The sequence below is a fragment of the Colobus angolensis genome, unplaced genomic scaffold, assembly GCF_000951035.1.
Source record: "Colobus angolensis palliatus isolate OR3802 unplaced genomic scaffold, Cang.pa_1.0 Scaffold15, whole genome shotgun sequence".
NCBI lineage: Eukaryota > Metazoa > Chordata > Mammalia > Primates > Cercopithecidae > Colobus > Colobus angolensis.
In genome coordinates this window covers 12,369,658-12,382,054 of record NW_012114599.1, presented here as the reverse complement: position 1 = coordinate 12,382,054, position 12,397 = coordinate 12,369,658, and the positions used below count along the sequence as shown (strand labels likewise).

The following is a 12,397-nucleotide window of genomic DNA, read 5'->3' as shown; positions in this document are numbered from 1 at the left end:
GTTTCACCATGTTGGCCAGGCTGGTCTCGAACTCCTGACGTCAGGTGATTCACCCACCTTGGCCTCCCAAAGTGCTGGGATTACAGGCGTGAGCCACTGTGCCTGGCCTAAACCATACATTTTTGTTTGTTTGTTTTTTGTTTTGTTTTGTTTTTTGTTTTTGAGACGGAGTCTTGCTCCGTGGCCCAGGCTGGAGTGCAATGGTGCAATATCAGCTCACTGAAACCTCTACCTCCTGGGTTCAAGTGAGTCTCCTGCCTCAGCCTCCCGAGTAGTTGGGATTACAGGCGTGCACCACCACACCCAGCTAATTTTTGTATTTTCAATAGAGACGGGGTTTCACTGTGTTGGTCAGGCTTGTCTCAAACTCCCGACCTCAGGTGATCCATCTGCCTCCGCCTCTCAAAGTGTTGAGATTACAGGCGTGAGCCACCACGCCTGGCCTAAACCACATTTTCTTTGTATAAGAATGTAGTGGAAGACTGGTATTAGAAACTCAATTAAGTTAAGGAGCACTTGATACTCCCTTCTCTTTAACATGCTTTCTCCACAGGACTCTGCTTTCCTTCCTACCTCATAGCCCTTCCCTCTTCCTGGTCTCCTTTGCTGATTCCTCTTTTTTTCCCCAAACTCTTTAAATTGGTGGACTCCGAGACTCAGTTCTTGGTCATCTTCTCTATCTATATACCCAGGTATATATTTCCATGGCTTTAAAGCACATCCAGGTGTCAGCGATGCCCAGACTTTATCTACAGCCCAGAACTCTCTGCACTTGCAAGGCTTGTATGCCCAACTGCCTACTTGACCTCTGAATTAGGATGACTAATAAATATCTCAAATTTAATGTGTCCAAAACCAAACCTCTGATCTCCCTGACAGTCATTCACCTGCTGCCATCTCCTACTCAATTGATGGCAACTCAGCCCTCAATATTATTGGCCAGGCCAATAAAATTGGAGGCTTACTTGACTTCTCTCCTTCTCTTGCCATTCTCCCCTCCATCCAATTCAGCAGCAAATACTGTAGGCCCTCCCTTCAACGTATATCCAGAATGCAACCTCTTCTCATGCCCCGCATGGTCCCTTCTTGGCCTGAGCCACCATCTTCCTTTGCCTGGACTATTGCAGTGCTCTCTTTACAGCCCTCCCAGCATTTGCTTTGCCCCAGTTCATTCCCACTAGCCAGAATGATCTTGTTAAAAACACATCTGCTCCAATCACTCCTCTGTTCAGATCCCACAATGGCTTCCCACTTTCCTCAAAGTGAAAGCCAGAGTCAGCGGCTTGCCATTCTATCCCTTATATTCCATCCTACCTCCTTGACTCTGTCCTCATTGGCTGTTCAGCCCTGGTTTATTTCTGCTGACCCAGGCACATCTGCTGTCTCTTAATCTCACCAGGTCTATCCCAGCTTTTGCTCCAGTTGATTCCCTCTGCCAGAAATGCTCTTCTCCAATTACCTACTTGGCTCACTCCCCCACTTCCTTCAGATCTTTGCTCAAATCACATCCTCTCAATAAGTTCTCTCCTAACCTTCCTGTTCCTTTTTTTTTGTTTTGTGATACAGGATCTCACTCTGTCACCCAGGCTGGAGTGTGGTAGTCTAATCATGGCTCACTGCAGCCTCCACCTCCTAGGCTCAAGTGATCCTCCTGTCTCAGCTTCCTGAGTAGCTGGTACTACAGGTGCATGCCTAATTTTTTAAAATGTGCCCAGGGTGGTCTTGAACTCTTGGTCTGAAGTGATCCCCCTGCCTCGGCCTCCCAAAGTGGTGGGATTGTAGGTATGAGCCACCATACCAGCCTGAGCACCGTATTTTACACTGGAATGTGTCCAATCCTTCCCCATGCCTTGTACCCCAGTATTTTTAATTTTCCTTCACTAGCTATGCTGTTTCTTTTTTTCTCACATACTATATACATTTTAAAAATTATTGTGTTTATTATGTATCATTCTTTCTTTCCACCTTCTCCAACTGGCATGTAAGTTACTACAGGGCAGTGATCTTTGGTCTGTTCACTGATGTATCACCAGGGCCTAATTGGTGAGCAATCACTTACTAGATACTTGTTACATCAATAAACAATTTTTAAAAAGTAACTTGACTGGAAAAATTTTCACAATAAAATTTATGTTCAGTTAAATCTACTGAGACCTACCTATTTGTTGTTGTTTTTTTTCATTACGAATTTGAGCTATCCATCATAAAGGGGAAATAAAGCAGTCACTTTTAGTAATAAGTTGCTAAGCATTATTTTATTTCTGTTAAATAAACAACCTAAGCATGTATGCATGGTTTGAGTTTTCTTTTCTAGCACTGTACCATATATCTGGAATATTTTAAAAAATTGAACACCATATTTGTTCACACAATCGGACATTATAAGTAAGTGCTCTATGTTGTAGTTTACAAGAAATTTTGCTCTAAAATATCAATAATAATCTCACCTCTTTCAGGTCTTCATACAATACGAACTTAACATTGTCGCCATCAAGATGTTTGTTCCAACTGATTGCAAAATCAAAATAGCTTCCCCAAGAAACTAAAAACACAGTGGGGAAGACTTTAAGAAATGTTGAATAATAGAGGTTAAAATGATAGTTAATTTATGCTATAAAATATAAACTATACATATGTGTATATGCTCGAGATATGTTTATATTATTATAAATCCCTACCACCAAAAGGTGACAGAAATCAGTCGCATTGTCTAAATTTCTATTTATTTTCTTATCTTTTGGAACGTTTTTCATAAATAACACAAAATTAAGCAAATTACAAAATGATTTATAAAAACTACAAGACATTCATGAATATTTAGGTGGATAAAAAAATTCAGAAATAGTGAATGACACATGAAACCCTACAGAGATAATGCCAGAAAGAAATGACGAAAAAGACATTTTCTAGGCCTTCATTGTTCAATAAAAATGTAATGCTAGCCATATATGTAATTTTAAAAAAACAAGTGACATTAATTTTAATGTTTTACTCCACTTAACCCAATTTATCAAAAATATTATTTATTCCATCATGTAACCAACAAAAATTTATGAGTGAAGCATTACATTCTTTTTGTTTGTTTGTTTTGTTTTGTTTTGTTTTGTTTTTTGAGAAGGAGTCTTGCTCTGTCGCCCAGGCTGGAGTGCAGTGGCCGGATCTCAGCTCACTGCAAGCTCCGCCTCCCGGGTTTACGCCATTCTCCTGCCTCAGCCTCCTGAGTAGCTGGGACTACAGGCGCCCGCCACCTCGCCCGGCTAGTTTTTTGTATTTTTTTAGTAGAGACGGGGGTTTCGCCATGTTAGCCAGGCTGGTCTCGATCTCCTGACCTCGTGATTCGCCCGTCTTGGCCTCCCAAAGTGCTGGGATTACAGGCTTGAGCCACCGTGCCCGGCCGCTTTACATTCTTTTAATATTCTAAATCTTCAAAAGCTATTGAGTATGAGACATATACTGAGAATCTCAATTTGGATGCTAAATTTTTATTGAAAATATTTGATGTGTGTTTAGATTTAATAAAACTTACAGTTTAAAAAGTATATTTACATACCCAACTTATTACACTTACTTAAAAGTTTTCCAGTAGGCCAGGCATGGTGGGTCACGCCTGTAATCCCAGCTCTTTGGGAGGTCAAGGCGGGTGGATTGCCTGAGCTCTGGAGTTGGAGACGAGCCTGGGCGACATGATGAAACGCTGTCTCTACTAAAATACAAAGAATTAGCTGGGCTTGGCGGCCTGCACCTGTAATCCCAGCTACTCTGGAGGCTGAGGCAGGAGAATTGCTTGAACCTGGGCGGCAGAGGTTGCAGTGAGCCGAGATTGTGCCACTGCACTCTAGCCTGAGCAATAGAGTGAGACTCCATGTCCAAAAAAAAAAAAAAAAAGTTTTCCAGTAACTGAATTGTATATCCATTAAAAATTTTGAATTAATTCAAATTTTTTAAAATGAAAAATTTAGTTATTTAGCACCAGTCCCATTTCAAGTCCTCAGTTGTCACATATGGTTAGTGGCTACCACATTGGACAGTGCGGATGTGGACACGGATCAGCTGTGCTGTTTACTAGCTGTGTGACTTTGAGCAACTCCTAAAACTCCTTGTACCTTAGATTCCTCATCTGTAAAATGGGGCATTATGAGATGTAAATGAATTAACACATGTCAAATGCTAAAAACAGTGCCTGCTTCACTATAACACTCAATAGCCTATTTTTTTTTTTTGAGATGGAGTCTTGCTGTGTCACCCAGGCTGGAGTGCAGTGGTACGATATCGTCTCACTGCAACTTCTGCCTCCTGGGTTCAAGCAATTCTCCTGTCTCAGTCTCCTGAGTAGCTGGGACTACAGGCACACGCCACCATGCCTGGCTAACTTTTGTATTTTTGGTAGAGATAGGGTTTCACCATATTGGTCAGGCTGGTCTCGAACTCCTGACCTCAGGTGATCTACCTGCCTTGGCCTCCCAAAGTGCTGGGATTACAGGTGTGAGCCACCCCACCTGGCCTCAATAGCCATTACTATTATTAATAATATAATTATTATCACGATCATTGTTATCATGAAGCCCTTGCTTTGAGCCAGGCAGTTTCTATGTGTTTTATTTGCTGTCACAAATACTGTAAGTTGTCCACCCAACATCCAATACATCCTCTTTTTTGTTGCTAACCAAACCCTGATTATTTGGGTCTAAGCTGATCATGACAATTCTGTTTCTTGATTTCCTGCCTTCCTCAGAGCTGTAAGTGGCCACATGAAATGGTTCCGCCCAGTGAGACACAAGCAAGAGTCTGCTGGAAGGTTTCTGGCAAAACTATTGCTGTGTGGAGCTAAGGAACACATTTGGCTACTGCTATCCTTCCTCCTTTTTCATGACTGAAAGGTGATGATTGGAAGGATAGTAGCCAATTTCAGGGTCTATTGCAAAAAGTGGGAGAGAGAGGCCAAGGGAATATCAGAGGTGCAGGCCAGTGATCCCGGGAACCAGCCACCTATACCTTCAGACTTCCTGTTAAATGAGAAAAACAAATCTCTCCAAGGATGGACAGGGAAACAGAGACTCCCTAAAATAGATTGTCCCACTGATGACAAGTTTCTTATCATCATTTGCAACAACATGGAGGGAGGACATTATGTTAACCAAAATAAGCTAGACACAAAAAGAAAAATACGGAGCCTGGGCAATATAGTGAGGCTCCATCTCTACAAAAAGAAAAAAAAAATCAGCTGGTCATGGTGGTACGTGCCTGTCATCCCAGCTACTTAGGAGGCTGAGGACCACGTGAGCCCAGGAGGTCAAGGCTGCAGTGAGCCGCGCTGCCGCACTCCAGCCTAGGTGACTGAGTGAAACCTTGTCTCAAAAAAAAAAAAAAAAAAGAAAAGAAAAGAAAAGAAAAAAAGAGAAGAAGAAGAATACACCGTGATCTCACTTGTATGTGGAATCTTTACAAAGTCAGATACATAATAGAGAGTAGGATGGTGGTTACAGGGGTGAAGGGCAGGAAATGGGAAGACATAAGTCAAAAGGTACAAACTTGTTACGTAGTTATGAATTATTCAGTTATGAGTATCTTGAGATCTAATGTACAGCATGAGGATGACAGTTAATGACAGTTAATGATTTTATACCATATAATATTTGTTAAAAGAGTAGATTTTAGGTGTTCTTACTAAACACAAAAAAGGTAATTGTGTGACATGATGGAGATGTTAATTTGCTTGATTGTATTAATCATTTCATTATGTATGTGGTGAAATATCATGTTGTACACCTTAAATATATACAACAAAAATAATTTTAAAAAGTAGTCCTCTTAGAGTGAACTGACAACAGCTTCTCCTCTAGGGTCATTGGGCTTTAATATCCCGTTTATTACACTGTAGAGACTCAAAGCAGCCACTAATAAAAGGAATCAGTTACTGGTCTCTGGCCACTATACTCATGGATATAGAGTCACTGCCACTTATAAGCATTGGCAAGTGATTTAACTTTTTTTTCTGAGATGGAGTTTCACTCTTGTTGCCCAGGCTGGAGTGCAATGGTGCCTTATCTGCTCACTGCAACCTCTGCCTCCTGGATTCAAATGGTTCTCCTGCATCAGCCTCCCAAGTAGCTGAAATTACAGGCATTAGCCACCCCGCCTGGCTAATTTTGTATTTTTATTTCTTTATTTTTTATTTTATTTTATTTTATTTTTTGTGTTGAAGTTTTGCTCTGTCACCCATGCTGGAGTGTAGTTGATCAATCTCGGCTCACTGCAACCTCCGTCTCCCGGGTTCAAGCAATTCTTCTGCCTCAGCCTCCTGAGTAGCTGGGATTACAGGTATGCACCTCCACACCTGGCTAATTTTTGTATTTTTAGTAGAGACGGGGTTTTGCCATGTTGCCCAGACTGATCTCAAACTCCTAACCTCAAGTCATCCACCCACCTCGGCCTCCCAAAGTGCTGGAACTATGGACGTGAGCTATTGTACCCGTCTGATTTATATTTTGATTAGTTTCCTCATCTGTACAATGGAGCTAATACCACCTTACTCATAGTTTGTTATAAATCTTAAATAAAGTAATGCATAGACAACCCCTACTTTAGCACCTGGAGCATTAGTAGACACTTGTAGTTATCAATAAACCAGAGACAAAATATCAACATGTTTAACAAAAACTTATTTCTTACAAAAACTTATTTTCTTTCTAGCAAAGAAATATCTTAGGTACAGTAGCTCAGTGTCATGTGTCACGGTTTTTAAATTTTTTTTTGTTTTTATCAATGTTATATAGTGACAAGGAAGTTAACTACAAATGGTTTTCTACGTCACTCTCTGTTAAAGCTCTCTTTGGTCAGTCTGTACTCATAGTCAACATATGACTTGTCCAAATTAGTTTGCTTTTTTTGTTTTGTTTTGTTTTTTGTTTTGAGATGGAGTCTCACTCTGCCAAGCTGGAGTGCAGTGGCACCATCTCAGCTCACTGCAACCTCCACCTCCTGGGTACAAGCGATTTTCCTGCCTCAGCCTCCGGAGTAGCTGGGACTACAGGTGTGTGCCACCACGCCTGGCTAATTTTTTGTATTTTTAGTAGAGACAGGGTTTCACTGTGTTAGCCAGGATGGTCTTGATCTCCTGACCTCGTGATCCACCTGCCTTGACCTCCCAAAGTGCTGGGATTACAGGCGTGAGCCACCGCGCCCAGCCCCAAATTGGTTTTTAAAACAGCAATGCATTTAATTGTGGGATGCACAGAACTAATGGTGCTATAACAGTTCATTTAAATGTAACTTTTTGGTTCCCAGAGCTACCTAAATCTTCTTCCTTTACCCTAAAACACATTTGGGTTTTCACATTTATGTGGTCATCTGTTCAAGTAAGAAGAATTCTTTTACCAACAGCCATACCTTGTCCTTTCATGAACTGCCTGAAGAATTCATCCCAAGAGCAATAGCTTGGAATATCGGGGACATCGTTGTGGAAATGGAAAAAAGATACTGCCGTATCTTTAGGGTTTCGAAATATCACCAGTATCTAGGGAGCAAAAACTGAGTTAATTTATTTAGGTCTATGTTTTGAAATCTGGAAAATTGACAGAGCGAGCAATATCATGTCCACTCGTATATTACATAATTGTGTTAATATAGAGAGAAAGAATGACAGTAGGAAACTGAGGAACAGGAGGTGGCTGATGGGGAAATCTGGGGAAAGGAGAGAAAGAAAGAAGAAGAAAAAGATTGATATTGTAGCAGAGGATTCTTGCTAACGAATTTAGGCAACAAGATGCATGGAAGATGTAAAAAGGAAAAAAAAGACCAAGCTCACTAGGATAATCACAAAAGTATGACCTGAAAGTTTAAACCCCCAAATAAAAATTGCAAATAATGTTAAGGACAACAAAAATAATGTCTTAGAGTTGGTGAGAGAAGATTAAAGAATGGCAAAGCCCACTCTCTGTGTATGATGTTCACGGGTGAGTAGATGACACAGAACGTCTGAATTCCTATATCTGTCTTCTCTGATGAGGAAAGTGTTCCTTTGGATGAGTAGCGTGAAATAAACATTGTAAAGAACAAACTGAAACCCCAGAGAACTAAAAGATTGTAGAGGCTCACACGTCTGCTCCAAGTTCAGCCTTCTGGCCTGAAGCCTTCCATTTCAAGAACTGAGGAAACTGGAGGACACATGATCCAGCATGTTCCTGAATTCCAAGGAATCCGAAAACATGTGAGGCCAGACAACTAGAACAGGCTGAAGTCATTTCCCTTTCAGAAAGGGGAAAGATGTGGATTTTGCAAAGTGCAGATTTGTGATATTCACTTTCATTTGGGAGAAGTCTAGAATTGACTAAAAACAAGATTTGGGGCCACGTAAAGGAGGAAACTGTAACCAATAGGGGGCAACATGGATCCTCTAACAAGAAGTCAGTTAACACCTGGGTTTTATCAACATAGTTTTAGATTAGTAGGTGGAGTAGCTTATGCTTTCTCCTACAAAAAAAGTAAGAATGTAAGCCAGCAGCAGGAGCAGTTAGGCATATGAAACTCACTGGGGGCTGGGCGTGGTGGCTCACGCCTGTTATCCTGGCACTTTGTGAGGCTGAGGCAGATGGATCACTTGAGGTCGAGTTCAAGACCAGCCTGGCCAACATGGAAAAACCCTGCCTCTACTAAAAATACAAAAATTAGCCAGGCGCAGTGTTGAGCACCTGTAGTCCCAGCTACTCAGGATGCTCAGGCAAGAGAATTGATTGAACCTAGGAGACGGAGGTTGCTGAGATTGTGCCATTGCACTGCATCCTGGGCAACAGAGCAAGACTCCATCACAACAACAACAACAACAACAACAACAACAACAAACTGACTGGGTATAAATAGTTAATTAACTAATGTAAACCTGCTGGGAGGTTTTTAATAAGCCCTTCCACTATCTTGGCTGGGTCATAGTTAATATTTTAATTAATGATTTAGGTAAAATATAGAAGCTATATTTACCAAATTTGTAAATAACATGATGGTGGGAGGGGATCAGGATATCAAAATACCTTGTCTGCCTAAATAATTTAATTAACACTAACAGGATAAAATTGAGTAGAGATCAATGGGTCTGGGTCTTGTCTTGTGCTTAGATCTAACACTCATCCCTGCTGCCAGTCCAAATATAGTAGATTCTTGTCATTTGAGGGTTTTATATTTGAGGCTTTAACTACCACTCAATTGGCCTGGCTGGTAGCAATCTGTAAGTTTACAAAGACGTAAGTTTACAAAGACATAAATTTAAATTTGAGGGCTAATTGGCTGGAGTATGAACAAATTCCACACATCAACGTCTTACCTCCCTGCTGTTGCTCTTGTTTTTTGTTGTTGTTTTTGAGACTGGGTCTGACTCTGTCACCCAGGCTGGAGTGCAGTAGTGTGATCTCGCTTACTGCAACCTCTGCCTCCTGGGCTCAAGCAATCATCCACCTCAGCCTCCCAAGTAGCTGGGACCACAGCAGTGTACCACCATGCCCAGCTAATTTTTGTATTTTTTGTAGAGACGGGGGTCTCACTATGTTACCCAGGCTGGTCTTGAACTCCTGGGCTCAAGTGAGCCTCCTGCCTCGGCCTCCCAAAGTGCTGGGATTACAGACGTGAGCCACTGCATCCAGTCCCTGTTGCTCTCTACTTGCCCTTGTATTCTTAGAAATGTGAAACTCTGTTCAAAAGCCTGCGTGCCCCAAGTCCAACGCTTTATAAATTACTTCAGCTCTGTTTATTATAGAGACTCTAAGGAAAAATGTGTTAACTGCATTAAACGGGGGAAATTATGTGTTAAAGTGGTATTTCAGTCTTTACAAATACACAATACAAGGAAAAACTGTTTAACAGCGCTATTCAAAGCTGGCTTAGGGGATACCGGAGATCTTTATCATTGGAGGTGCTCAGTCGTGGTCCAGCTGCTTAGTGGAATTCAAACACTCGATGGAAATTAGCACAGATGACCTTTAAGATATTTTCCCATTTTAAGCTACTAGGATTCTTGTATCATGGCCACAAAGCTGCTCATTCTAAACCTCCACTTCCCTAAGGTTTGCTTTCCTACTCTTCCTTTCTTATTTTGCTTCCCCTCCTGTCTCTTACCATTGAAACTGTAGTTATCTTAACAGTTTTCCTCTTTTGCCTTTCTTTGCTCTTATCTCACTAGTCTCGCATTCTTGCTAGCGTTCAGCAGGAGTTTAATTTTTTTTTTTTTTTCAGACAAGGTCTCGCTCTGCCACCCAGGCTGGAGAGCAGTGGTGAGATTTTGGCTCACTGCAACCTCTATCTCTCGGATTCAAGTGATTCTCCTACCTCAGCCTCCCAAGTAGCTGGGATTACAGGCACGTGCTATCACCCCTGGCTATTTTTAGTAGGTTGGTGCAAAAGTAATTGGGGTTTTTGCCATTAAAAGTAATTCTTTTGTAGAAATGGGGTTTCACCATGTTGGCCAGGCTGGTCTCAAACTATTGACTTCAAGTGATTTGCCCACCTTGGCCTCTCAAAGTGCTGGGATTAGAAGCATGAGTCACCACACCCTGCAGGGAGTTTAAATCTTGATTGTAACTAATTCAAATCATTTTCTTCTGAGACAGAAAAAAGGCACCAAGAAATAAGGAATGGAGGGGAGACCAGGTGAGAGGAAACAGAAAGAGTTCGGTAGAAACTAGTAATTACAAGAAATATATCAATACTGACTAATAAAAAAAAATTTTTAAACAAATGGTAAGAACAGCCAAAGCACATATAGTTCTGTATGCATGCTGTGAAGTTTGTTACTATATGTGAAATTCAAAAAGAAAATAGTTTTAGCCAGGCATGGTGGCTCATGCCTGTCATCTCACCACTTTGGGAGGCCTTGGTAGCAGAAGGATCTCCCAAGGCCAGGAGTTCAAGGCCAGCCTGGGCAACATAGTGAGATGCTGTCTCTATAAAATTTTTAAATATATTTGAAAAAATAGTTTTAGGCCTCAGGTAAATAGTGCTCACCAGAAAGAAACAAAGGAACAATTTTTTTTCTCATTTTACTAGATTGTATTTTTTTGTGTGTTTTTGAAACACTCTAAATATTCTAGCGGGATTCAGAAAATTATTCACTGTAAAACAGATTATAAAATACATTTTATTCTATGCATATGTTTTATATCCTTGTTGAAAATGCATTTGACTTGACTGCAACTATAGCAAAGATACGTCAAGAAAGAAACAAGGCCGGGCGCGGTGGCTCAAGCCTGTAATCCCAGCACTTTGGGAGGCCGAGACGGGCGGATCACAAGGTCAGATTGAGACCATCCTGGCTAACACGGTGAAACCCCGTCTCTACTAAAATAAAAAAAATTAGCCGGGCGTGTTGGCGGGCGCCTATAGTCCCAGCTACTCGGGAGGCTGAGGCAGGAGAATGGCGTGAACCCAGGAGGCGGAGCTTGCAGTGAGCTGAGATCCAGCCACTGCACTCCAGCCTGGGCGACAGAGCGAGACTCCATCTCAAAAAAAAAAAAGAAACAAACAAACAAAAAAATTAAATGTCACACTTCATTTACTAAGCTTCTATGAGGAGGAACAAACTCATGTTATACTTCCAAAATCTAGTATCTATACACAGAAATTTCAAAGAATTATCAGTAGGAAAGGACACTCACCTTGGCTTTATTCTTGAAGATAGACCCAGGTAATTTGTCATAGTGGAGGTGAGTTGCCAAAATCCTTGGTGATGGAAAGCCTTTCATTCTCTTAAAAATATACACAAAAAGGTGAAAATGTGCATGTGTGTGTGTGTGTGTGTGTGTGTGTGTGTGTGTGTGTGTGTTGAATCACTCCGAGGTTTGGTATCTAAATGACAGTTTCCAGCACTACTGTCACTATATCTTCTCCTCCTCCTCCAATTTTTCTTTCTTTCTTTTTTTTGAAACAGAGTCTCGCTCTGTCGCCCAGGCTGGAGTGCAGCGGTGCGATCTCAGCTCACTGCAACCTCCACCTTCCAGGTTCAAGCAGCTCTCCTTTCTCAGCCTCCCAAGTAGCTGGGATTACAGGTATCCACCACCACGACCAGCTAATTTTTGTATTTTTAGTAGAACAGGGTTTCGCCATGTTGGCCAGGCTGGTCTGATACTCCTTATCTCAGGGGATCCACTCGCCTCAGCCTCCCAAAGTGCTGGGATTACAGGCGTAAGCCACCACGCCTGGCCAATTTTTCTTTATTTCTGTTTTCTTACTTTGTGGCGATGAGGAATGAAGAATCATAGATAAACAAATAATTAAAATATTCTTGAATTTCTTTGTTGTACCCTGCTTACCATTTCCCAATCATTTTTGTAATTTTTTAAAAAATTACCTTTTCCCACAATCGTATCAAATCCCTTTTATTCAAGACCGCTCATAATCTGAAATATACACATTCAGC

General features: G+C 41.3%; 1 protein-coding gene across 1 annotated transcript in view; it reads right to left on the bottom strand.

Moving 5' to 3' along the window:
- Positions 1-12,397, bottom strand: part of SULT6B1 (sulfotransferase family, cytosolic, 6B, member 1) — a 28,386-nt gene that overhangs the window by 11,109 nt on the left and 4,880 nt on the right. The window contains exons 3-6 of the mRNA XM_011936033.1: positions 11,637-11,726; positions 7,387-7,513; positions 2,448-2,542; positions 2,278-2,329 (exon numbers count right to left, since the gene is read on the bottom strand). Of these exons, the coding sequence (XP_011791423.1) occupies positions 2,278-2,329; positions 2,448-2,542; positions 7,387-7,513; positions 11,637-11,726 (364 nt within the window). The remainder of the gene's footprint in view (positions 1-2,277; positions 2,330-2,447; positions 2,543-7,386; positions 7,514-11,636; positions 11,727-12,397) is intronic.